Genomic DNA, 25917 nt, shown 5'->3' on the forward strand with positions numbered 1-25917 from the left:
CTGTAAGAAAATTTTAATTAGTAATCAAACTGAAAATAAGAAGTAATGATTGGGACCTGTAAGAAAATTTATTAGTATTAACAGTAGGGAAATATTAATCTGAAAAATAAATCTTTGATTAGTATCTCAAACATAATCCTGTGGAAGTCAAGTACCACGTACAAAAAGGTGCGGTAGTGCTTGATTCCTTACAATTTTTCGGTTTTTGGGTTTAAAACGCATGGAGCGTTGCATTGTAGTTTTAGCGCCAAGTTCGCGCGCATTCCAGCAGCAGCGACAAAACTAGGGTTTTTATTTCACTTTAAAGCCCTGAAAGAAGATCTCTCAATACATACTCCCACCACCAATATCTGTAAAGTTTTTAGAGCGCCTTGCAAGCAAGTCACGCTAGTTATTGTTTTTAAAATTACCCAAATAGGCATGCACAAAATGAAATATGCTAAGACGCGGTATACCCGCACGAGCAGCTTCGGACTTGGAATATTTCTGCTTATCGAAATCGAAGAAATGCAATTTTTAATCGCATTTTTATATTCAAATTAGCCGGAGGAAGGGAGAGGAGAGGTATGTATGGCGTGGCGCTCTTTGAGCCTTCGAGCTCAACGTCCACCTCACTTCCATGCACCACGACTGGTACGAAGAGCAGAGCTGACGCATTTTACCCATTCCAAGTGACCACGAATATTACAGAAAAGCAAGAAACTTGATTTACTTTGACTTGTTTGTGAATTATTGATAGGAAGATGATCTATTAGATATCTATAGATATTAATAAAATGATCTAAAAGACCACATGAAAAGAATCATTAGAAAAATATCGAGCTAAATGTTGAAAAAAATTAAATAATGCAATTTGATAAACTCTACTGAATTAATCACTTGGGATTGCTGTGGAAAGTAAAGTTGCACTACCAATATCTTTCTTGCCTGCCCATTTTGTTAAGCCTACATCCAACCCAATGGTAAAGACTATAATGACTTGCACACTCGCATACACACTGCACACATTTGCAAAATAAAAACCCTTCGCGATACATGAATTTACCTATACCTGTCTTTCACCTATATTTATCCGAGAAATGATTTTACTGACGAAAGCCCCGATTCACACTTGCGCCGGCGTACCCAGACATTCGGTTCACATTCGTTTTGCCATTATTTTGGCAAATAACTTTTAAGAGAAAGGATATTAAAAAAAATCATTTTCAAAATGTACCAAGAACATTCCATTTCACTCATATCTCACATTCGTTGCCGTGGTATCTTGTTCAAAAACTTATTGTAAACTTGTTGTGTGTATAGGAATATGAAGGCTGCCCACGCCCCGGCCGAAGCCGTGATTTATTTAAATTTTGAGAAAAAGTGTATTTGTTATCAGGCCGAAATTCATTCAAACATCGATGATCTTTGAATGAATTTAGTAAATTTACTCTTGACAACGGAAATTATTCAATATATTGATAAATTCAATAGAATTGATTGAAAAATGTCATCGGTAAAGAAATGAATTCAGTTAAACTCATATCTATTCATTAAGCAAAAAAAGTTAAGGGCTAAAAGATTTGTGTAAGAAGAGAAAATTTTTATAATGATTAGACATCCTGTTTTAGTTCTAATGAATATACTCATTGGTACGTACCTAAAGGCGGGTTGCAATTTGTCTCAAATTGAGTCAAATGAATTGAAATTTTAAGCAAGCAAATAGATATAAAAATGCAAATCAAATTTCAAATTCGTTTAGCCGATGGCTGACCATTAAATTGAGACTACATGGGCTTAACTTTTCGCGAAAGCTATCCAATTCAGTTCCTGATGTACCTGAAAAAGTTGAGCCTATGCCTCAAAAAACTAAAAAAGTACGACTCCAACGCCAGCATACACCATCGCGTGAGCTGGCAAAGAAGTCGAGGGACTTTAAATGCGCTCCCATCGTCGTCGACACCAAGCCGGTTATGCACTTCAAATCCACCGCGGATATGCTCGAGTTACGGCAAGAATTCAAAAAGTATTCACAATGGCCACCGGCTTCGACTTGTTGCGTCCAGTATTGCCATTATTTTATGTTTCATTGAGCCGAATATAACCTCAGATAAGTGACGATTGTTACAGTCGTTGTGCGGCCGATCGTCACTTGTTTCAGGATCCGATATTCCCACGTATGATTTGAATTAGCAATGAATTTGGCGAAGACGAAGCAGATAATCCGAAATTCAACGTAGAAATGGCCTAGTCTCAGCCCCCTCATTTCTACTAAGCGGGCCAATCAAGAGGCTGCGTAGCGGCACGCTAGGTCACGTGACTTTCACCGACACGACGTACCGCCATTTTTAATGCGTTTAATTCAAAGGCGTCATACACGTGAATGAGGTAGGATCCTTTGGCTGATTATAACAAGATTTAAAATTCAGTATTATTAGGCACACTTATGTTCAAAGCGAGACACGGAGAACGACTACACGATTCGAAGTTCGATGTAGGAATGGCGTTACCGCGAAAACGCTCTGCATTTATGCCATACAACATGGCCGACGACACTACACCAATCAGGGGCCGCGTAGAGGCTCACTGGATCTAGCGACTTTCACCGACTTTGATGCGACGTATCAACATTTCTAATGCGTTCAATTTATCGCCGTTCTACATATAAATGAAGTTAGATTTTTCGATTGATCATAACAAGTTTTACAATGCGGTATTATCAGGCACAGTCACAGTTAAATTCATAGCGAGTCAGACGGAGTACAACTGGACGATTCGAAGTCGGACGTACGCGCGCAGCTCGCCAACTCCTGCCGAGCGGGACAATCGGGGACGTGTAGAGGCGCGCTGTACCTCGCGATTTTCACTGACTTCTGATACGGCGTGTCACCACATTTAATACGTTTAATTTAGCAGCATTATACACTTAAATGAGGAGTGATTCTTTGAATGGTTATCTCAAGTTTTAGAATTCTCTAGTATCAGGTACGGTTAAATGTACAAGTTACGTGGAGACAACGCGTTGACTGGAGAATGGAAATCAACTACTATTCAAATACGCCCTCTATTACCCATAATTCGAAGGATGTTCAAAACTGCAGTCAACGTCAGGCGTGTCGGCATCGCGTATGTTGTTACGTCGATGGTGTATATCGGCGCAGGTTGACCATCACTGGTTGTTTCGTAGTAATCCAGCGGTCGGGAGACGGGAGATTGCATGGCGGCAATTACACGCGCATCCAGTTTAGTTTAATGGGCCATTTACGATGTAACAATACATTCGACGTGAACCGGATCAGTCACCTCTCAGATATTTTTTTAATTTAGCTTGTCGATTGTCGATGGGGAGTTAGAATTTTCTGCCAGAGGATTTTTGAATTAGTGCAAATTTCCATTCATTATTAAGAATCGAAAAATCGGGCAGCGCTTTCTTCAAAAAATCATAACTTCGTCAAAAAAATGTTTTTTAGCATTTACGCGGATAGTGCCACAGATTTAGGAAAAAAATAGATGGCTCCAGAAAAGTTTATTCGTTATTTGTTTATTTAACAATTAATTTTTAAATGATTTTTAAAATATTGACGGATAGGACCAAAAATTTAAAAAACAATGCTGACGTATACTTTGAACTATACTACAGCCTGTAGAAATAGCACATTCCTGGAACTCAACTATATCGCTGTGGAGGGTCATAGGAAAGCTATGGTATTTTTTTCAGATTTTTAAATGATGTCGATCATTGTAAAAATGACTCGCGAATGCCGCCGCTGAGCGTCCACCAAGTAGCGACCAAGGAGTGCAGGTATAGATAGGGTATTCTGAATGGTTGGACGCGCGCCATCACGTGCCAGGCGGCGACGAGCTCGAATTGACGCGCGCCGCCCATTTTGATGATTTTTTACTCGAAAACAAAGCCGAACGCATCTCTGAAATTAATTCACAGGGTGTAGTATAGTTCAAAGTAATGTCAGCATTTTTTTTTAATTTTTCGGTTTTTTCCGTCAGTATTTTAAAAATCGTTTAAAAATTAATTGTTACATAAACAAATGATAAATAAACTTTTTTGGAACCATCTATTTTCTTCCTAAATCTGTGGCACTATCCGCGTAAATGCTAAAAAAAAATTGGATCTAACATCATTTTTGACGAAGTTATGATTGAAGAAAACGCTGCCCAATTTTTTCGATTGTTGATGATAAATGAAAATTCGCACTAATTCAAAGATCCTCTGGCACAAAATTCTAACTCCCCATCGACAATCGACATGCCAAATTAAAAAAATTTCTGAGAGGCGACTGATGCGATTCACGTGGAATGGTCCTAATCTGCTTTTTTGCCACATAGGTTATGAAGTGTCGGTTGTTTTTCACATTTGATAATCTCAGCTATGGCTTCTACAATATTGAGTTTAGCAGAAAAGACTTTTATTTTACATGGAGTCGACGTAAGTTAATATCTGTGAACTTCCAAATCACTAAATGGGTCTTTGCCAAAGTAATTATTTTGCAAAGCATTGTACACTCAAATTGTTTTTCTCTAATCCCCACTACTCTGAATATTTTTGTAGGACAACTTTCGAACGGATGGCAGAAGCCGATCTGATTATCGTCCGATGGAAGTCGAGACAAAGGTAATACCACATACCAGTGGCTCGGCTCGTTTGAGATTAGCTAATACAGATATATTGGTTGGGGTCAAAGTAGAGGTTGATACACCATACTCCTATAACCCTGATCAGGGTAAATTGGAATTCTTCGTCGACTGGTGAGTGATACTTACATGTCCGACAAGGGTGAATGTTGTTTTTAATCATTTTAATTTTTACAGTTCTGCTAATGCTACACCGGTATTCGAAGGAAAGGGTGGCGATGAATTAGGTACAGAAATAAGCAACACCCTGACACTAGCTTATCAGTCTCCCCATGTGCTTGATTTGACAACATTGTGCATCTTACCTGAGCAAAAATGCTGGAAGATATACGTAGACATTTTGGTGAGTGCCCAAAACAAAAACAAAATCTAGTTTACGGAATTATTACTGTCGTATGTGTTTCACAGATTCTTCAATGCGATGGTAATTTATTTGACGCCATATCAATAGCAGTAAAAGCTGCATTGTATAGTACGCAAATTCCCAAGGTTACTACAGCGACATTAGATGGTGGAAAAGCAGATATCCAACTATCAGATGATCCTTTTGATTGTGTTAAATTAGATGTCAGTAGTTTTCCAGTGCTTGTCACTTTGTGCAAAATAGGGGAAAATTGTGTTGTTGACCCAACTCCTGAGGAAGAACAGTGCAGTGCTGCAAGTATAGTTGCTGCGGTGATGCCTAATGGTCGTGTTACTTCTGTAGTAAAGACAGGATATGGTAGTTTACAACCATCAACCTTAGTGAAGACATTACAGCTTGCACAAGATATCGGTATTAAGTTGAATACAGGCATTATGAATGCATTAAAGGAAGAAGATGCTTTGGGGCCTCAGAGATCGATTTTCGGATTTCTTAAATAAAATTTTAATTATGGTATCATCATACTGTATACATCGAGGTTGGGTAAAACAATTGCAGTATAAATAGTCCAATTACAATAAAACAAACATGATCCAGATTAACAATGAGTAAAAATATACATACAAGTATTCTTAATTTTACACCATTTTACTTCACTTTTCATGTAGTAACCATTCGTGCAAGATTTTGCATTAAGCCATTTTTTCCAATAAAGAGAGAAGAATTTCGAAGCGTTCTTTTACCTAAATAATTGTATTTATCAATATACAATTTCCTTATGTCTGCATAAAAATAAGCCATTGACTTACCTGTTGAACCGTCCGATCAACAAGCATCTCGCTGATCATGATGAAAGTATTTTCTGAATACTCTTTTTTCATGCACTCTAATAATATTGCGTCTTCCTGCCTCGCCCAAGGCCTTATTTCGACTGTATCCTGAGCATTATTTTCAGACTCACTACCAGAATCGCTAGAAACATCCATTTTTTCAAGACTTACATCTGCCTCTGGATTGTCCTCGTGCATACCTGGGCCAGTTATTTCATCATAATAATAGAAATGAATGTTCATTATATTGAATATAGGTAATAGGAGGCTCATTGGTAAACAAAATGAGTTGACTTACTTAGTTTTGTTTCTTCTTCTACATCATCGACTCTACAATCCTCTGGTCTCGAATTTTCATCCTGACTAGTATCTTCATTATGAGATTGTCCTGTATTATCGGTGTTATCCGGATCCAGAATTTTTACTTGTTTTGTGGAGTTTTTATACCCAGATTTAGTTTGTTTCAATCGTGAAATATCTTGCGCCTCTCTTTTTTCTGCCCTCTCTTCCCGTTTAGTTTTCACTGGAGACATGGGATCTTTTTTCTCAGCTGAACAATCATTACTACCACTCATTTCTATGGGTTTTGAAGATTTCTTTTGTTCCTTCGACTTGAATGAAATTTTATTCATCCGTTTGGATTTCAATAACATTTCCTCTCCCTCTTTGGAAGGCGAAGTTTTATTTGCCTTAGTATCAGCTTGATCAGAAGAAGTTTTTGATGATTTACGACGTCTTGTAGGTGTAGCAGGTACAAATCTTTCTGCAGTTTTAAGTGACACTCTTGTAATATGTTCTTGTTTTTCATCATCTCCTCCAGGAAAGGTAACTTTGGCTGGCCGCAGACCCTCTGATGTTTGCAGATATATCCTTCCATTTAGAAACTATTCGAATCATCAATCATTCATAAATTCATGAACATATATCAAACTGAGTATTGATCAGATTTTGTGCACATAATTATCAGATACTCACTCTCGTGCCGCAAGATACACAATGTTCACTTCTGCTTTTTAAATTATGATCATCTAGATAGTGGCACTCGCACTTGCAATTATCACCGCCATAAGGATCCTCCTGAGATGTTGATACCGGAATTTCGATATTTTCATATAACTCAGGTGCATCTTCTGCATAAATCTTGGTTTTATCATGAGGGCCTAGAGGGCAAGTTAGGTTTTCAAACATGTGTGCAGCGAATAAGCTGAAACATATATGTATATGTAATACGAGTTACAATAATTATTTAACATTGATCATAATATAGTCACCTTTCTGGCGGTTTTCCATTAGGCAAGATTTGCAAAAATGTGTCCATCACTAGTGGATGTCCCTTGAGAAGTGGACCCATTACGGCATTGACCTTTTCCAAACTTACACGAGGTTCAGAAGCTAACTGTGTTATGGCCTGCATAACTTTTGAAAGTCTAGATGGCTGTTTTGCAAAATAAATTTGTGCAATTTCGACAAAATCGCTCATTTTTTGTAGCATGGCATGCTCCACTGATTTACCGACAATTGCTGCTTGATGCGGCTTCAAGAACAGCAAGAAATCTGAACACAATTCCGGATAACCCACCAATTTTTCACAAACATCTTTGTAAAGCTCCACTGTGAGAGATTCTTTAGCAGCTTCAGTTGCTTGCTTAATTACGTTGTTTTTGATAAATGATTTGGAGGTTGATTGTCTTTCCTGAGATCCATCTAGACAAACTATTTCCTCTTCTTTTGGCACTTCAGATAGGCATGGCTCTTCGGTTTCTGTTTGATTGAGGGCCTCAATTTTTTCATTGTAGTCCACAAGCAATTTACTTACGGCTCTCAATATATCAGCATTAGGATCTAGTACCTTGTGTAACTTATCAATAAATGATACTGCAAATTCTGTGAAAAATGCGTAACATTGATGATGGTCATAATTTTTTGAATTCAAACGCTGATTTTAATTAACTGTACATTGCCAGACTTTCACTTACTTGTTGCTCTCTCTTCCTGACTCAAATCATTCTCAGCCTCCACCAAACGTTTGATATTTTCCAACTCTCGCGCTTGTTTGGCCCGTTTTCGTATGGCTGTATCTTTCTTAATGGTTGTACTAGCTAACATTAACTCTGCTATCTCATCTTCATTATCCTATTTATATATCGAAATCATTCAATATTCCGTTGTAAACAACGACAAGAGTCACACTTGTATAATATACAATACATTGGAAAATACCCATACCCCGTTGCTTGATGTGGATGGTTCCTCAGAATTCTTGGACAAGCCTCTTTTTCCACGTGTCTTGACACCGGTGGTACTTGGCGAAGGTCCTTTATTACCCAGAATCTGAGCCATCATTTTCATGTTCTGTGCGCTGCGTATCTTTGCAAGTCGAGGTGTAGTTTTTCTCAACTGAGGACCATCGATGGATGATGGCGCATTCCTTTCTTCCTTTAACGTCTCGTGTTGATCATTACTTTCAGTCACTGTATCTACAGTAGTGTGTTCATCACTTTCAGTCATACCCTTTAGAGATGAGAAATCAGATATTTCTGGTGTATTTTCACTAGAATTTTCAGATGAATCTGCCACTTCACACCTTGATTTCACAACTGAACTATTTCTAGCACTATTCAGTGGATCATCAATTTGATTTTGTATAAATAATGATGGACTCTCAAGTGATTCAACACTCTGCAATTCCCCGGCATCAGGCCTGATTGATAATTTCTGTAAGCCATTGCCTGTCTTTTCCAGATTACTGTTTGGGTTTTTAGTACAGTTAGTATTTTTTGTGGGTGTATTAAGAAATGGCATAGTAGGTAGCATGTTGATAGTGGGGTTTAGCAATTCTTGGTTCAACTTGTGCATTGAAGCAGTCGGCTGCACGCCAGAATTGCCATTAATATCCAACTTACAATTAGATGGTTGTAGAAGATGTTCACACAGCTTCAATAATCTATTGCGTCTTGATTCACTACTCTGGTCAATTACCTGTTCTAAAATTTTTTGCCAATTCTGTGGCAGCGTACTTATTTTTTGTTCCCTAGGTTTTTTTAAGTCACTTTCATCTATTTTGCGGATACAGTGTACAAGCTTTGGTAGTTTCTTAGTCTTATACCATTCCTTGATTACATTATATCTTCCTCCCGTGCGACTAGAATTTATGTGCCTGACAATATTAGGCAGCTCTTTGGTTGGTAGAAGATATTGGATAATTAATTGAACTATCTCTATGAACTGTGCACTTTTGGTTTTTAATTTGGATGAATTCATGTTGACAAAAGGTGTGAATTGTTCGAGTCCTAATCCTATGAGCTGATTTTCAGAACTCAACCATTTTGAAGACCGAGTTTGTTTCCGAGAGAATTTGAACGGGCACTCAGGTAGAAGCTGGGGGTACATCAAAGCCTCACTATTTAAAAATAGTTCTTGTATAGCAGGATGAAATTTGGGAATGTATTTAATTTTTTGCCAAACAGCGACGTTATCCACGGCATCTTCTTGCTTTACAAACGCGATATAATTTCTCGATAATTTCTTATCCTCAAATTTTTTCTCCCAGTTCAAAATCAGTTCCAAAGCAGAGGGCAGATTGATTGCATTAAAAGCAGAATTTTCGCCATTACTCAAATACTTCAAGCTCATCAAATTTTCCTTGGACGTTTTAGCCTGATTGTGCCATTCAGGGTGCATGTAGGTCATAGCAAAATGTTGCGCCATAAGCTGAACATGCTGAGTCAGTTGAACTTCCAACAACATGCGTTGTTCAGAATTTACTAGTTTAGGCAAGTTAGATTCTGCTAGAACCGGTAGTAGCTCTATCACCGAGCCATTAACAGAGGTGTTCTCGTTAAAGGAAATTGTATTATCTGCATTTTTTTTTTTTTTAACAATGTCTTGATCTTGTTTGGAAAACATATCTGAAAACTCAAACAGTTCGGCAACCAAATTATTCAGCTCTTTTCTTGTAACTTTCACAGCTTTATCCATCCGTAATTCTTCCTTATCCAGTAAGTCAGTTTCTTCGTCTTCTAATATGTTGTATTCTGGATCAGCTTCTGGATCATCATCTCCAACAATTTCTTGAGTCAAAGGCTGCGTGAATTCTTTTAAAAAGTTATCCCAATCATCGTCAGCATCCCAACCCCAATCATACATATCAGTAGTGATATCAGGAGGTACAAAAGCCTGTTCTATCTGTTCTAAAGGTGTCTCACTGAGTGAAAATTTAGATCTTGTTCTTTGACCAATATTCTCACTTTCCATAGGAACGTGAGGAATATCTGGAACTTTGAAGAGCTCATCCTCATCATATCGAACATCTATATTCTTTTCTTGTTGCAAATTGTCGGGAGCAGGATTTAGATCTGGCCCATTTGCTGGAGTTGAAGGTTGGGAATCCAAATCACTTGAAATTGAATTTTCTACTTCCCTCTCATCGTCACTTGGTTCATCTTGTCCAGGATGGTATTCCTCATCGGATGAATCTTCCGGCAATTCCTCTTCTATTAATACCTGTACTTCAGATCCTCCCAATTTTTTAGCTGGCGATATTGGCCAAGGGATATCTGGTTGAGCCATTGCCAATTCCCTGTCATTCAAAAAATTAATTATTGAGACTCACATAAATCTCTTAATGTTTATCACACAGAAATTCATTCATTGAATTGCACAGTTCTTGAAATCAATAATATAGATAACACATACTTTGCTTTAGCCCTGGTTAGTTTAGGTTCGAATGTAACATCATCTTCCAAGTTATATGCTCGTCGTTTAACCATTGCCATGACATGTTCATTAGTGATGACATGTTTGAGTATGTTCTTGACATTTTTTGCTGTTAGATTAGTCCGAGCAGCTTTGGCATCTAATTGTCTTTCAATTTCTTCTTCCATCTCATTGAAAACCGATATGTCTTGATCCATCTCTCTCTTTCGTTTCAGGACATTTGGGGCTTGATAATTGTCAATTTCTGATACATCTATTTCCAATTCTGCATCAGAATCTGAATAAATATCTTCGTCCATATTCTCAAGGCCTAAATTAAAGGAAAACGAGAGATTATTTGGCTTTGATTCATCATGATCAGTAGATGCACTCTTGTATTCCACTGGGCTAGTGTTATTCAATCGGTTTGTGACATCCATGTTGACAGATAGCTGTGTACTCTGCTGATTCTGTGAAAAAAGGTAACCTCAAAATTATTCAACATGTTCATTATATCACACTGATCCGAGGATTTCATTATTCTATTCTGATAAGTGATAATATAATCAGTATCTTTATCGAGGATAACCGAGACTTACGTTATTTGTAAACAGAGGCTTCGATCTTCTGCAGAACAGATATCAACAGACAATATTCTTTCATCAATGATTTCACCATCTCATATCCTGAATTCAATGTTGAACGAGATTTGCACGAAAGTATAGGTTCAAGCTTTTTCTGCCTGTCATAAAACACATTCCTTATTTTAATAGTTAAGATTTTTCTAACTTCATTAACGCGATCGTTTACACGGGATGCCGGATGCTATAGTTTTCGTACAAGGTCGTTTTGGGCCGTTCTAGTAGCGAGCATCTGCTCGGTGTAACATTCTGTCTTCAATTTGTGTATTTAATCAGTATATATGTTGAGTGAATTAATCAGGATTGTTCACTAGTGATCCGCAGAGTTGGAATTTGAAATATCATGTTGTGCTACGAAGGAAAAGTCAGCGTGTTCACATTCTTTACCGGGGTAGTTTTCGCCTTGTTGCCCAAGTTTCTTTTTAGGTTACAATTCGAGACGTACGCTTTGTATTTTCAAAGTGTCTGGCTGACTTATGTTGCGTTGTACGTTCTTCTTAATTTTTTAATCGTCATTACCTTTCGTGGTTTCACCTACCAAGTAAGTACTTGTTTTGCAACTGTTCTGATTTTATAAACTTTCCATTTTGAAGTGGATCAATCTGAGAAATTTCAGGTATCATGTAGTAATAAGCTACTATCATAAGTATTCTTTAATAAGTTCTTCAATTTGGTTAATCCTAGGTTGCGGTACGTGCAACATCGTTGGGTTATGCATTTGGAATTGGAATATTGATATTTATAACTGCGCCGTTATCATGGAAAATATTTGGAATATATATGTCCGTGATGGCAATGTTTCATTACTCAGAGTTCCTTGCCATTGCTTGGACGAACCCAAAAGCTTTATCTTTAGATTCTTTCATATTAAATCACAGTGTAGAGTACGGAACTGCTGCATTCATCAGCTGGCTAGAGTTTGGTTTGGAAAGATATTTCTTTCCTTGGCTCAAAGAACCGTGCCTAGTGTCTTATGTTGGATTGTGCCTTTGTATTGGTGGAGAAATTTTAAGAAAATTGGCTATGTTCACTGCGCGACAAAACTTCAACCACCTCATACAAAGCACTAAAGCCGAGGACCATCAACTGGTCACGCACGGAGCTTACAGACTTTCTAGGCATCCGAGTTATGTTGGCTGGTTTTATTGGTCGATTGGAACACAGGTATTTCATTTGCTAGAGATATACGGAAATCTAGTAAATAAGTTGCCATCTTTCGTGTTCTCACCTGGAACATGGTATTTTTCAGTTAATACTCCAAAATCCATTCTGCACAGTTTGCTATACATTCATCTCTTGGAGATTTTTTCAACAGCGGGTACTGCTGGAAGAGATGACGTTGATTAAATTCTTTGGAAGAGACTACATAAACTATCAGAAGCAAACTGGTACTGGGTTGCCTTTCATTTCTGGTTACAAATTCGACTTATAGTGCACCACCATGGTGTGAGTACAGTAAAGACAATACTCTAAGACATCGTTCACGGCGTTCATTAAAACCTTTCACAAAAGTTAAAGGTGTACATCAATCATGTATAACAGCACAAGAATTAGTTTAATTGTATTTTTCTATATTATCATTTGAATTAGAATACTCTGATCTAGACAGGATAACTCAAATTTGTTTGTGGTAATGGGAAGTCTTCTAATCAAATGCAATTCTTTACCTGCTTGTAAATAAACAGTCAACGTGTAAATTTTTTATAAGTTCAATCGACAGTTATAGGGTCTAGAACTCCATGCATGATAGACTTTGGTTGAACAATATGTTACTTAAAAAATTCTTGTCTTAAATAAAACCATAGAACAGTATATTAAAAATAGGTATAGAGGATTACTTCTCAAAAAAATCATCGGTTTATATGAAAATTATATTTATTGTCTCATTTCATGTCGGAAATTAATATATATTTATGTATACATATATATTAATTGTTGTTGTTGTTATTATTATTATTATTATTATTAATTATTAATTATTATTATATTATCATTATTATGAATTATTATCATTATTTTATTAATATATAACAGTACATACTTTCAAACATTGCCATACTTGATATGATACTTTCAGAGCTCACGATTTCTTTTACCTTTAGAAATATCTGCCTATTCATCGCGTACCCGATATTTATGTGATATGACTTTGAAACAACTTTTTTGTGATAACAATATTAATCAACGAATCGGGATCGCTTGCAGCGTAACAATAATAATATCTAGTCTACTCTACAAAAATTTTAAATTGTACGAGAAAAGCAGTTGTTGGCATTTTTATTTATACACTTTGAAGTCATCAACGATTTTCAGCAACAATATTGTAAATAATTGTGCAGATTTGCTAGCAACGTTACGTTTCATTTCTTACTTGGATAGACGATTTTTATTTTTTTAAGATAATACGAGATTCACTCTCACAACTACGAAATACCCATGGAACAATTATATGTTTCTATTTTATTTGCACGTTCATCCGGAAATTATTCATTATTTAATTCGAACTTCACATTGCTGTTGTCTGTTCTAAAAATGTACGTAACTGCTATAAATAATTGTACATTTGGTCAGATGATATTCGTTTGAATAAAAAATATTTCAAGAATTGAGTTAACTTGAGAGTTATCACCTGACTATAATAAATCACTTTTTTTATCTATTTCTTTGCATGAAAATAGACTGCGAACTTATCACGGATCTTTGAACCAATTTAGTTCTTTAAAGGCAGCTGAAGTGTTGGTTACTTACACAGTTTCGGGTTGTAGAATAAGTTTATATTTGAAATATTCATGGATTTCTGCAAATAATTATCGTAGAATAAGAAGCCTATAGCCATGTTTTCTATTTCGAAGCATACGCATAATATGTATTATATGGATAACATATCGCCCATTGTTTTCATGGAACAATCAAGCGATTTATCGTAGCTAGCTGTCTAATAAGTGAAAAAATATAACTATTCACCATGTGCTGCTGTGTATCGCGAACTTATGGCAGGTAATATATCAGTGCGATCTTTCCTTAGTACATTCATAAGATTACTATTCAACGATGATCATACAAATTTGCATACGTAGCACCAAGCATCACTATTGAAATTATTTTTTGTCGTACTACGATTTTTGATAATCAGAATTCTATACCAATGTAATCTACAGTGTCCCATGTTTGATCAACTTTACGTACATATGTATTATTCACTTGTACAAATGTGGGTTGGGGAGTGAGCGCTAACCACAATATGCGTTTCTAAGCAAGTAATCAAAAAAATTAACTATCAAATGACGTATACAAGCACCGACCATTGAAATGAACCCTTGATATCAATGGCATACACTATAGGCTAGTATGAATAGAACATGTCTTTCGTTCAATCATTGTAAAACTTCATTTATGAATTAATTTTCGAATTTTTTTCAGTGGCACAGTGTGGCACGATTTTAGATTAAATTTGGTCAGTGAAATATTCGTGAGCGTTAGTCATTCAACTGTGTACTGGTTATGCATTTTGAATTGAACGAGAAATAATATCATTAGTAGAATAGGATTATCACGCTTTAAATAAGGTAGTACAAAAAGACTATAATAATACAAAATTACAATGCTATAGTATTATTATAGCTACATACATCCATGTATGCAGATAAAGCCTTCAATCCTATTTATTCCTTAAGATTAATATCTTCTCTATTTGAGAGCCAAAGAATCTGAATATTCAATTCATTGTTTGTAACATCGCTTCGTAGATTCCGAAAATTTGTCGTTCTCGAGATCTATTTCGTCACATACGAAAATGTTGAGTAGTCTCACATCTACACCTTGAAATGAATTTCGAATTTTCACCAATGCTGAACTTGTAGATGATATTTCAATCCGGAGTTTGGATTCTTTGGCACTCAAGCATGGAGACTTACTTTCATTTATCTTTGGACATGACCACCATCACCTCTTATCGGAGGGCCGTCGATTCCGTCACTGCAACCAAATAATTTGGATGATGATTATGCATGAGAATTAAAAATTTTGTAAAATTGATATACGTCATAAGTAATGGAATTCATTGCGACACAGAAATTGCCGGGGTATTTATATCGATTTTCATATTTTACCTCAGTCTAATCTTGCAGCTCCACCCATGAGTAAAGCATTAAATTATGTAGAAATTTGTTTAGTTATTGACAATATTAGGATTTTGTGTAAGATACATATTTTTCGCACCACTAAATATGACCAACGTACTACAAAACACGTTAACAGTCCAGGTACCATTATTAGAATTTCGAAAAATGTGTAACTTAGACAGAGAGTTGAAATTAATCACTCTGATATTCTATTTTATTAGATATAGTACCTATTAGAGTAACAATTGCAGTTCGAAGTACTGCAAAAATAACTTTATGCAATCTTACATCCATTGTGAAGATAACGAGATTTGGGACTAATATTAGTAACGAGAGATTCCGAAAATTAGTTGGAGCTACATTTAGGGATGGCTTGGGGTGGATAATGTTCACGGGGGGTGGTGGCACGAAGGCATCAAATATATCGGCATCTGCGTCAGTAAATACCAACGAGGATGGAATCCATCTGGTTCTATGCAGCGTGTAAAATAATTACAAATGTTGAAGATAATAAATTAAAACTACATCCTGGTTATTATCAAGATCTGCGATTAAAATTAAATTATGTTACCTAGTGCAGGGATATACATTCTTTCCCCTGATCGCTTTTTCTCCAATGTCTATCGCTCCGGAATCCTGAACTTCAAGGGTGTAAATACAGCCGGAAAAGCCGTCTTGATATCTTTCAAAAGTCATAGCATAATCTGGGACACCTCCGAGGTAGACGCTACCCCTTGCATTGAGCATTTGCTGCAAGCCGTCACTTGCTCCGCTTTCAGTGTGCTCTCCGTTCAGTTCGATACTGCCTTCGCTACCTTGACGTTTTAATACAATTCTATGTCGTTCTCCGTCGTCAACTTTTTGCGCCGTTACTCTAATCACTGCAGGTCCAGATCCGAGATTATATTGGTATTCCACGTATCTGAAAGGTTTATTATTTATTTTGTGTCGTACTTGCTATGTTTGGTAAAGTACCAATTCTATTTTTATAGCTCCCGATCCGAGAAGATATGGCACTATTAATTGTCTTCCAAATTACCCATCGACTACAGCTAAGGATATGTAATCGTTAGGACTTAGTTCGGCAGGCGTCTGTCCATGCCACATTATTACACCATTGCTTTTGTTTGTTGAAATTTCGAATCCTATGAGCTCTTTTTCCTCCTCATGCACCATTACGGAACGGTCGAGTTCGAGCCAACCATCTCCGTGAAATGCGACGTCATAAGATATGTCCACCGCTAAAATTCACAAGTAGTGTTAACGAAGTAAAAATTAACAGAATTATCAGAGAAAATACATTTTGTAGTAGACTTACAAATTTCACATCTAACTCCGTTGAATCCCAGCCGACAATCACATTTGAACCCTCCGTGAAGATCTGTACACGTTCCTCCATTTCTACAGGGACTTAGCATTTCGCACTGCTTTAGAACATTCTCGCAATTTCTTCCCACGTATCCGTATTCGCATATGCAAGAATAATCAAGAGCGTGCGTCGTCTGACACATTCCATGAACACATGGATTAAGACTGCAGGGATTAAATGATGTGGTTTGGTGTGTAGTCGTCGGTGTTGCGGATATTGTCGAAGATTCGTTTACCAGGTGCTCGGTTTGATTTGAATATTTTAGAACGCAATCTCTGATATTCGAAGAATCGACAATAGATTTGAGAATATCGATGTTTTGGCCAGATATATCGAGCTGTTTGGAATAATTTTTGAATTGTGGAATAATTGCACATTGAGATTTTCGATTAGATAATTGTGTACTACGGTTATTGGATTACGCAAGTTACCTCGGTGATACATCCTCGGAAGTTTCTGTCGATTCCTACATTTTTATTGACCCTGATCTTCTGTCTATTTATGCCCCCAATATATAACAGAGTATTGAGAGTCATAGATCTCAAAGATCCTGGTGACCTTCCTTCGACTTGCGGCTCTCCATTCACAGATAATTTTCCTTCTTTGAAATCTCTAGCTGCTCTTACGTGAAGCCACATCCCTGGTTGGATAACGTGGTTTGATCTGACAACTGCCATTCCAGAGCCTGAGTCAAACCGAAGCTCCACATGTCTGTCTTTTATTATAAGAGCAATGAAGTCACCCACACCTTCATTACTCTGGGAACAGTACATCAGGATACCGTCGCCTGGGTCCGATGGTTTAAATTTCATAGCTAGTTTAAGCCTGGGATAAATGAAGTACAAACAATTATTTGTCGAATCATTTTGCCATTTGTTTTGCAATAAACTTCAAATCGTGTGTTTGTTTTAGATCACAAATTAATATTGAGTCTAGTTGTTAACGATCTTTCCAAATAATGCTGATATGTACACAAATTTGATAATCAGTTAGCATTACCGGATATTAAAAATATTGATTATCTACTGACAATTGCAACTCAATCAGAAAGCAATATTTGAAAATGATTCGAACTATAAGCTTGTCCCAAACCAGCCTTGCGTACAATTCCAAAAATTCTTTTTACTTTTACTTATTTTTATACAGTATTGCAAATAATTTTTGAATCAGAAGTTAAGAAGCGTATATGAATGAATTTCTCTTCCCCGAGTATGGTGTCATGCCGTGTATGTGTGATTTCATGAAAAAAGAGTTCGATGCATGATTAATAGCACTAAATTATTTTGTTCGGAACTACGTAATTCATGCATCAAATGGCTCCGAAGAAACATATACAAGTATATGTACATACACTATCTAATGTCTAGGGATTGGCCAAAGACCTAGTGGATGTGTGAGGGTGTTACAAAAATTGTTACATTCTAAACAGTGAAGGAAGACAAAACAAAAGATAAAAAAAAAAAAAAACCAACAAAATAATTTAACTTGTCACATCAATTTTTATTTGCTCGTAAAATATTTTCATATGTATATGTATAGTATGTATAGTAGAATAGGCTTGGCCTACTGAGTATATATGTATAGATATCCATTCATATGTGTAAACAAATAATTTTATATATATATATAGATTCTTATACATGTAAGTACAAACAGATTACATAAGCTAATTTTTATTTAACATCATAACATTTCTATAATGTTGCCGCTCCAATTCATTATTTATTTAATTTTTTATCCAATTTTTTAAGCCTTGTATTAGGTGTAGTTAAATGCAACTGGTGTGGCAGTGGTTTGACGCCTAACTTAATAATAATAAAAAGAGAGAAAAAAAAACAACAAAATTTAAACAGAATTCAGAGCGACGCGTTAAATGCATTAATTAAAAAGCTGTACAAAATATTAATTATTAATCAGTAAACTGACTGAGGTTCTTTCACTACATTTTATAGCACCACAGTATTTGTTATTAGATATTATCTACCCGCGACGCAGGTTGTAACCTCATTAGAGTACAGCAACGTTCGATTTAATAAAAATTGACCTGTTATATTCTTACAAAATGGATGATAACACAGGTTTTGAAATACCTGATGAAATTCTGTATATTGTTTACAACAGCGGATCTTTGGACAGTTATCGTTTAATCGTTGCACGCAATGATGTGCACGTATGTTGTCAATTGCGTTGTGAAATATGTATAAAATATCGGTAGTAAAAATAGATGTTGTTTCTGAACGATCTATACGTGCATCGGATTTGGGTTAAATTTATTGTTTAGTGTGATTGATGGTGTGGTCTGGCTCTGTTTTTTTTAAGTGAGGGCACGTACGATCGAGAGTTTGACCCAGATTTTTTAGGGAGATATCGTTTAGGGTGCCTGAAAATAATTTTAGCGCGTTAGGTTTACAGAAGTTTGGAGTAATTCTGGAAGTCTGTTAAAATGAGCTTGGTACAGAGAAGGAAGTCTTTTCACCCGGTTTCAAATCGACCTCACCCATAATTAGTTGTATCCAAATAAAATTTTGCAGTATAAATTGTTTTACCGTGTACTTGAAAGCATTAAAAAAAAATATGATAGAAATGAAAAATATATTGAAATTCAATTTTTTTCTTCTTCAAATAGAATAGACAGCCAAGCAAAAGAAAATTGAATTGCTTTACGACAGAAATCAGTATTGTAAAAGAGGTTGCGATGTACAAATTACTTTCCATCAAATTCTACAGGGTTGTAAAATATATTTCTACCATGCAATATCGTACTTACTTTCGCACAGCTTTTGGTGTTTGATACGCCAAGAATGCATTCCTGTCATGGAACGCTGGGTGATTAACTGACGTATCAACTTCACAATTAGGTCCGGATTTACCAAGAGGACAGTAACAGAGGAAACCGTTCTCCTTGTCGACGCATTTACCTTCACCGCAGGCACCTAATTGTAATCGACATGCGCAAGTTAATGAAAAAAGGAATCGCATTGAAAGTGGCGTGCATTGATCACGCATAGGCATTTCATTTGCGAAGTAGTATAAAGAAATACTGACCTTGGTAACATGATTGTCCAAGGCTGTTACAATGTTTCCCACTGTATCCCGCAGGACATAAGCAAGTGTAGCCTTGCTCCGTTGCCGACTCTTGGCAGGCACCATTGTTACTGCATGGATTTTCAGCGCAAGTTTCACAAGTTGTTACTCCGACACTTAATGACTGATCGGCGATAAGATCTAGTTGATTTTCTCCGATCACCAGCCTACTGATACATCCCACAAAGCCAGAGGATACACCGGCATGTCTACTGATTGCTCCATAATCGGGAACTCCTCCGACGTATAGCGGTTCCAACAAATCCAATGCTTCGAATCTACCTGCAGCTATACCCGTGTAGGGACCTTCTCCATCTACCAGCATTGTTCCTTCTTTGCGATTACGGTGAAGCGTAATTGTGTGCCATTTTCCAAGAGTAATTGGCTTCTGTGCTCTTATGATAGCTGGACGAGATCCTACATTAAACCTACAAAGAGAGAAGTGTTAGATTGAACAATCGTGAAGCTGTTGCAGAGGCTAATTATCTAATACCGTATTTTAATTACTGAGGGATATGATGGTAAATACCTAAACTCGGGATACCCTCTCACGAGGGAGAGAACCAGGAAATCACCGTCATCCTGGCGTGATTGACCGTTGTATAGAATAACACCATCATCGTTTTCTGGTTTGAATGAAACTTCAATATTGAATCGTAGAGACGCATCAGGTAAAGGAGGGAAAGCCATGTAACTTTCAGGTGCCTGGCTAAAGTTAGGTACAACACCAGTAACTAAGAGGACCTGTGGTGCTTCGACGTTCGTTTGACCGTTACTTGCTGTGCAGATGTACGTGCCTGCATCTTCAGCTTTCACATCCATTAACTGCAGTTGGTTCTGCAAATGAATTACAGATATCAGTACTCAATAGCTATGATATTACCTTGATGTATTCAACTTCTTGAATAGTTGCATTAAAAGATAGCCAAGATGTAATTGCTTGAACATTGAAGTATGTTCATCTTTTATTCTCTACATACATCATATGTTCGGCTGCTAGCCGGCAGAAGACCTCCAAGTTTGTTCCATTGGAATCTGACTGGTGGTTCGAGATCAACACTACAGTCCATTACTACGCCCGAACCATAGGGTGCTGATTTTGTTTCGACAGCTGGCGCATCGTTATTTCCACCTGGATTTGCGCAAACATATGGGATAAGTGATAATGACTACACATCGCAAGGCCTAATAATGCCTGGAGTGAAAATTCTGAAATCTGTATTACAGATTGTTACAATGACTTTTTTGATGGGTGGATTGATATAAGTATTACTCACCCGAAACGAGTCGGTTTGCATAGATATAAAATTACGAATCACTTTGTTAGTTTGTACAGCATACAACATGAAATGAACCAGTTTAGCGGTTCTAGAGAATTACGAGATCTTGTCCGTCCTAATAAAGTAGTTTATTTCATGGGTTTCAATTACCTTCAATTTGAAGATCGTAATCCTTTGAAAAGGTGCCTTCCGGAGTATCAGCTACGCACCGATAAGTACCACCATCTCCTATCGCAACATCTGAGATTCTTAAAATTGATCCACGGCTTAGTGAGTTGGGAGGAAGTTCAGGATGATTCGGCCTGACCCATCGAATGCGTGTGTCCCGGCCTCCAGAGGCATCGCATTGTAAATCAACGGTGTCTCCAATATTTACCAGATCCTGGGATGCTCGAATACGGAGAGATACCGATGACGCAGGAGCTGTTCAATGATTAATATACGCACATATTAGTCAAAGCTTATGGGTCTACGCGGAAACCATAAGTCCCCTAAGGATACGACCTTGGAATGTCTAGAGTTTACTTATACGTTCAAGATATGGAGGAAATTGAAAAAACCATGAATCTGGCGTGAACTATTTGAACATAGTGGTAGCAGATTTGGTACTTTGAACAATTGGTTTTTTTTTTCTTTTCAAATTCACGCAAATATCGAACGACTATGGGACTGATAGATTCCTACTTTTGACAATAGTACACATGTATATACAAATGAAACATGAAGAATTACACTGACCGAACCAAAAAATACAGGATACATATAGCTTCCAGCAGAAAATGTGCCGGCGCTGAGGAGTAGCTTTGTATTCAATAATTTCTTAACATCTGAATAGTATTTGCAAACATGATAGCAAATTAATTAGATCAATGATCTATGCTATATGTTAATGAGAGATGTTACTACAGATCATGAATTTTCCCAGGAACATAAAGCGATACGAGGAATGATACATGTAGAGACCAAAGAATACCATGTAAAGGTCTACGACTTCTATTGTATCATTGATAGGGGGAAACAATTGACGCAGCAGAATACAAGTGATATGAAGACGAATTGAATTCATTGGCATTGGCGCTATACAAGCAAGATGAATCGTACAACAATAGACAGCACGCACAAACACATCCATGAACAAACCGATTTTGTGATGGAGATACTGACGAGAGTATCCGTTAAAGCAGTGATGCTCGTCGCTCCCATCTCTGCAGTCATCAGTACCGTCGCAGAGATACAACTTATCAATGCATTCCGTACTTTGGCATTGGAATTCCGTTTCACTGCAGAGTACTCCATAAACTGGCATGCAATCCACAAGCGAATTAACTACTAAATTATAATAAAAGCTATATGATAGCCTAGCCTTGGAACCATATAGTAGAGCTATGGTTGCACGATTCTGTGTAGTGGTCCGGGAAAATCACTCATAACAACCGTAGACAGAATGATAGGCTTGGCAATTAATTGATTACATGAAAATTGATGAAAATATTCAGTCTGTAGAAAATGATAAAGACTAAAACGAATGGAAATTGCTTACTTTTTGGTTTGATTTGAAAGTAATTATGATATCAGGTACAGATTATGCAAACAGCAAATCGTGATGAAGTACGGTTTGAAGAAAATAGTGATTATTGAGTAGACTTGAAAAAAGAAGTAAGTGCATTGTAAAAATTATATCGCTGATACTACTACCTTAAAAATGCATCCTTGCTTAAAAATTACAATTAACGCGATTGAAAAATCATATTAGAAAAATCCAATTGGCAAACAATCTGATCGGCTGAAGGTGATGATAATACTTGCAAACAAAATGTTTTGAATCCAAAGCACACGTTAAGCAATTGAATATGATATACTCACGTTCAACCCTCAAAGTGAAGTAGCTACTACTCGAACTTCCATTCGGGTCAGTTACTCTACAGATGTATGTTCCACTGTCTTGTGGTTGGACCTCAGTTAAGTTTAGGACATTAGCGTGTCTGTATGCATTTCTTGGAAGTTCTGCTCTTTCTCTACTCCACTCCACCCTGAAACGACCGTCTACTGGACAGTCAAGTGTCACTAAGGAGCCCACAAATGCGGTCACCTCACGTTGATTGTCAGTGATTATTGGAGATTGTTCTGCAATATACAACACCAAATGTAAATTTACGGATTCTGGGATAGATGATCTCGTGATTGAATGAGCGATGCATTCGTACCATTGACTAGAACTTCAGCCACTCCTTCTGCGGTACCGACAGCATTTGTCGCTCTGCATAGGTATCTGCCAGCATCAGCGGAAGTGATTCCGTTAAACTGTAATCGTCCACGGTATTGAGTTACTGTGTAGGGCAGTGGGCGGTCGATGGCATCCCATTGAATTTCAATTGGTTGTTCTCCTGTGACACTGCATACTATTGCTGGACTATCACCTGGTCTTACAGTTTGGTGTGCTGGATCCAACTCGATCCTTGGTGGAGCTGTTGAATAAAGGGTTAACTGTACAGTGAATTATTCTGAGGTCAAAAACGAAACAAACATCAAACCACTAATTGGAGAACCTCTAGTGGTTATAATAAGCAATGAAGCTCACGGGACTTACATGTAATTTCAAGATGCGATTGAGCCTTGAATATGACATCTCCATAGCTATTCGAGCCTTGACAGACGTATTCTCCAGCATCGTTCTTAGTTACCACTGGAATGACCAATACGCCATCACGAACATCGCTGCCTGGGGGTAAAGCTCTACCATCGCTCCTCTTCCAATCTAGGTAGATGGTTTCACGACCATCCCCAACAACACGGCAGCGCATTTCTACACGTCCACCATCAGGGATTCTCAGATTCTCATCGGGAATTCTGACTCCCGGGTCAGTATTAGTAAGATTCTGTCGAGCAGGAGAATTCGAATGAGCCCCATTGTGACAAGATCATTCTGATGGCATCATTAAATGATCCATTCGTACTTCGAAGTATTTTCAAGAACTCACCGAGTCGTATCCGTTTCCCGGCTCGTTTTCATCTACGGTATTAGAACCAATAACAACATGGATCCGTTCCTCAGCTACCCCAATGTCATTTCTTGCTGTGCAGACGTATGTTCCTTCGTCATTGAAAGACACTGAGCTTATCTCAAAGACAGCATCAAATGCTCGCGTTACAGGGACTGATTCAGAACTGTAATGTTTAGATAACTTATGTTATTTGTAGTCAATATGTAATACATATGATGTGACGCAAAGCCACAAATAATTAATCAACCTGAAGTACTTGGAAGAACTGGGCATACTGGCCCAATATGAACTAATTGTAAGCCAGAAAATTAATGAACTAAAAGCTCATGATATCCATGACTTACTAAACGGTTGGTTCAGCCCTGTGTTTACTCCATCCGACTTGTGGGCTAGGTCGCCCAGTAGCACTGCAGGTAAGACGAACTCTTTCACCCAGTCTGACTATTAAGGGTTCACGGTTGGATGGCGTGATCGTGATCTGTGGCTGTGAGTTTACTTCAAGGACAGCGGTTACTGTGGTTGAGGCAACCTGGTTTGATGCAGAACACACGAAAGATCCACCATCTTCTAGTGTTATCTGATTGAATCGAAGAACTCCTCCAGGAAGCTGCTCTACATTGGGGCCGAAAGGTCTTCCATCGTATCGAGCCCAAGTAACCTCCGGTGTTGGAAGCCCTTCGACGACACGGCATTGGATAAGAGCCGAACCACCTTCAGAAATCTGTTGCGTCTTTGAGGGGTAAAGCTCGATTACCGGTGACTCACGTCCTACAAGGTATTAGATGATGTACGGGATTAACATACGCGTGAGGTTTTCATTTTGCATACAATTATGAATCATAATTGTACTTACGTTGTACTTCAATCATAGCACTGCTCTCTCCACTTCCTCCACTATTAGAACCTTGGCAAATGTAGATTCCTCGATCTGAAATTTGAGGGTTGACTATCCTGAGCGTATTTCCTATGATCTGAACATGAGATCCAAGCGATTCCCCTCGTTTGGTCCACGTGATCTGAGGAGTAGGTTCTCCTGTGGCAATACATCTGACTTCGGCCACAGTTCCTTGGGACACGGTTTGTCTATCTGGTTCAACCCTCACAACCGGTCGACTTGCTCCTGCACCTTGAATCGATATTCTAGCGCTACTGCTCGTTACCACACCTTGGAAGGTGATTACTGTGCAAACGTAGATGCCGGAGTCAGCAGGTGTAGGATTACGAATGCTTAGAATTCCGCCTTGATGAGTAGCTGAAGATGGTAGTGGGGCATTTCCAGATCGGGTCCATGTTATTTGCGCATCACTTGGCCCAGTACAAGCCAGGCGGATGGGTTCTCCGATTCCACCGACCCAGTTGGAGGGGTTGATGATTGGTTCTGGGGGTGGGGGTGGAGGTGGTGGTTGATTGCCTATGGAACAATCATACATTGGAAACATTAAAAAATTTGGGAAAAGCAATGGTACTGATCAGATGGAAATGTCGAACAGTACTGAGGAGTTCAAGACTACTAACATATGGATCATAATAATTACCAGTGACGTAGAGAATGGTATGTTCCTCGTGGATACCAGCGCGATTTCGTGCGATACACTTGTATTCAGCTTCATCACTTTTTCTTGCAGCAGGTAGTCTCCAGATATTGTTCTCAAATGTTGCTTCAGGGTTGATTTGCCCCGAGACACGAATCCATGATACTTCGGGCAGCGGATTACCTGTCACATCACAACGGAATTCCACAGGGCTTCCTTCTTCAACTTCAAGGTAACGTGGCACTATCACAACTCGTGGTTGAACTGGTAATGCGGCTGAAAGGAGAAGCAAGAAAAGATTAATTATTAATGAATGATCACTGAAACCATCAACCAGAATGGATCCTACCAATCCAGCTATTTGTAAACG

The 25917-nt window shown here is 37.8% G+C and overlaps 4 protein-coding genes across 48 annotated transcripts in view; 2 read left to right on the plus strand and 2 right to left on the minus strand.

Annotated features, from left to right (window-relative positions):
* Positions 1-3929: 3929 nt before the first annotated feature.
* On the plus strand, positions 3930-5741 carry LOC105689030 (exosome complex component RRP42). The gene is made up of 4 exons (XM_020854048.3): positions 3930-4423; positions 4547-4743; positions 4807-4972; positions 5038-5741. Exons 1-4 carry the CDS (start codon positions 4367-4369, stop codon positions 5491-5493), a joined length of 876 nt encoding a protein of 291 aa, XP_020709707.2. The 5' UTR covers positions 3930-4366; the 3' UTR covers positions 5494-5741.
* LOC105689029 (GON-4-like protein) lies at positions 5684-11259 on the minus strand. 2 transcript variants are annotated; one of them, XM_012405767.3, is made up of 9 exons: positions 11118-11259; positions 10519-10988; positions 8050-10402; positions 7800-7956; positions 7095-7707; positions 6799-7027; positions 6122-6707; positions 5803-6023; positions 5684-5736 (listed from the first exon to the last, which is right to left on the minus strand). In XM_012405767.3, exons 2-9 carry the CDS (start codon positions 10956-10958, stop codon positions 5686-5688), a joined length of 4650 nt encoding a protein of 1549 aa, XP_012261190.2. In that variant the 5' UTR covers positions 10959-10988; positions 11118-11259; the 3' UTR covers positions 5684-5685. The 2 variants fall into 2 exon arrangements, with proteins under 2 accessions (XP_012261190.2, XP_020709706.2); XM_020854047.2 differs by having other exon boundaries at positions 5803-6029.
* Positions 11260-11494: 235 nt separating this feature from the next.
* LOC105689031 (protein-S-isoprenylcysteine O-methyltransferase) lies at positions 11495-13768 on the plus strand. The gene is made up of 3 exons (XM_012405769.3): positions 11495-11700; positions 11844-12323; positions 12409-13768. Exons 1-3 carry the CDS (start codon positions 11503-11505, stop codon positions 12589-12591), a joined length of 861 nt encoding a protein of 286 aa, XP_012261192.2. The 5' UTR covers positions 11495-11502; the 3' UTR covers positions 12592-13768.
* Positions 13769-14885: 1117 nt separating this feature from the next.
* LOC105689010 (basement membrane-specific heparan sulfate proteoglycan core protein) overlaps positions 14886-25917 on the minus strand; it is a 99744-nt gene continuing 88712 nt past the window's right edge. For 38 of the 44 annotated variants that reach the window (XM_048652231.1, XM_048652287.1, XM_048652278.1 and 35 more), the window contains 18 exons: positions 25551-25823; positions 24869-25426; positions 24360-24783; positions 23992-24178; positions 23601-23889; positions 23218-23478; positions 22877-23137; positions 22154-22312; positions 21164-21436; positions 20714-20865; positions 20263-20570; positions 19695-20161; positions 19417-19582; positions 17081-17474; positions 16599-16986; positions 16320-16521; positions 15852-16202; positions 14886-15752 (listed from right to left, as the gene is read on the minus strand). In XM_048652231.1, coding sequence (XP_048508188.1) covers positions 15473-15752; positions 15852-16202; positions 16320-16521; positions 16599-16986; positions 17081-17474; positions 19417-19582; positions 19695-20161; positions 20263-20570; positions 20714-20865; positions 21164-21436; positions 22154-22312; positions 22877-23137; positions 23218-23478; positions 23601-23889; positions 23992-24178; positions 24360-24783; positions 24869-25426; positions 25551-25823 — 5393 coding nt within the window. In that variant the 3' untranslated portion in view covers positions 14886-15472. Of the gene's footprint in view, positions 15753-15851; positions 16203-16255; positions 16522-16598; positions 16987-17080; positions 17475-18128; positions 19030-19416; positions 19583-19694; positions 20162-20262; positions 20571-20713; positions 20866-21163; positions 21437-22153; positions 22313-22876; positions 23138-23217; positions 23479-23600; positions 23890-23991; positions 24179-24359; positions 24784-24868; positions 25427-25550; positions 25824-25917 lie in introns of those variants that run through there. The other 6 variants (XR_007277476.1, XM_048652181.1, XM_048652210.1 and 3 more) reach the window with 6 other exon arrangements.

The sequence above is a fragment of the Athalia rosae genome, chromosome 1 (genome assembly GCF_917208135.1).
Source record: "Athalia rosae chromosome 1, iyAthRosa1.1, whole genome shotgun sequence".
Classification (NCBI taxonomy): domain Eukaryota; kingdom Metazoa; phylum Arthropoda; class Insecta; order Hymenoptera; family Athaliidae; genus Athalia; species Athalia rosae.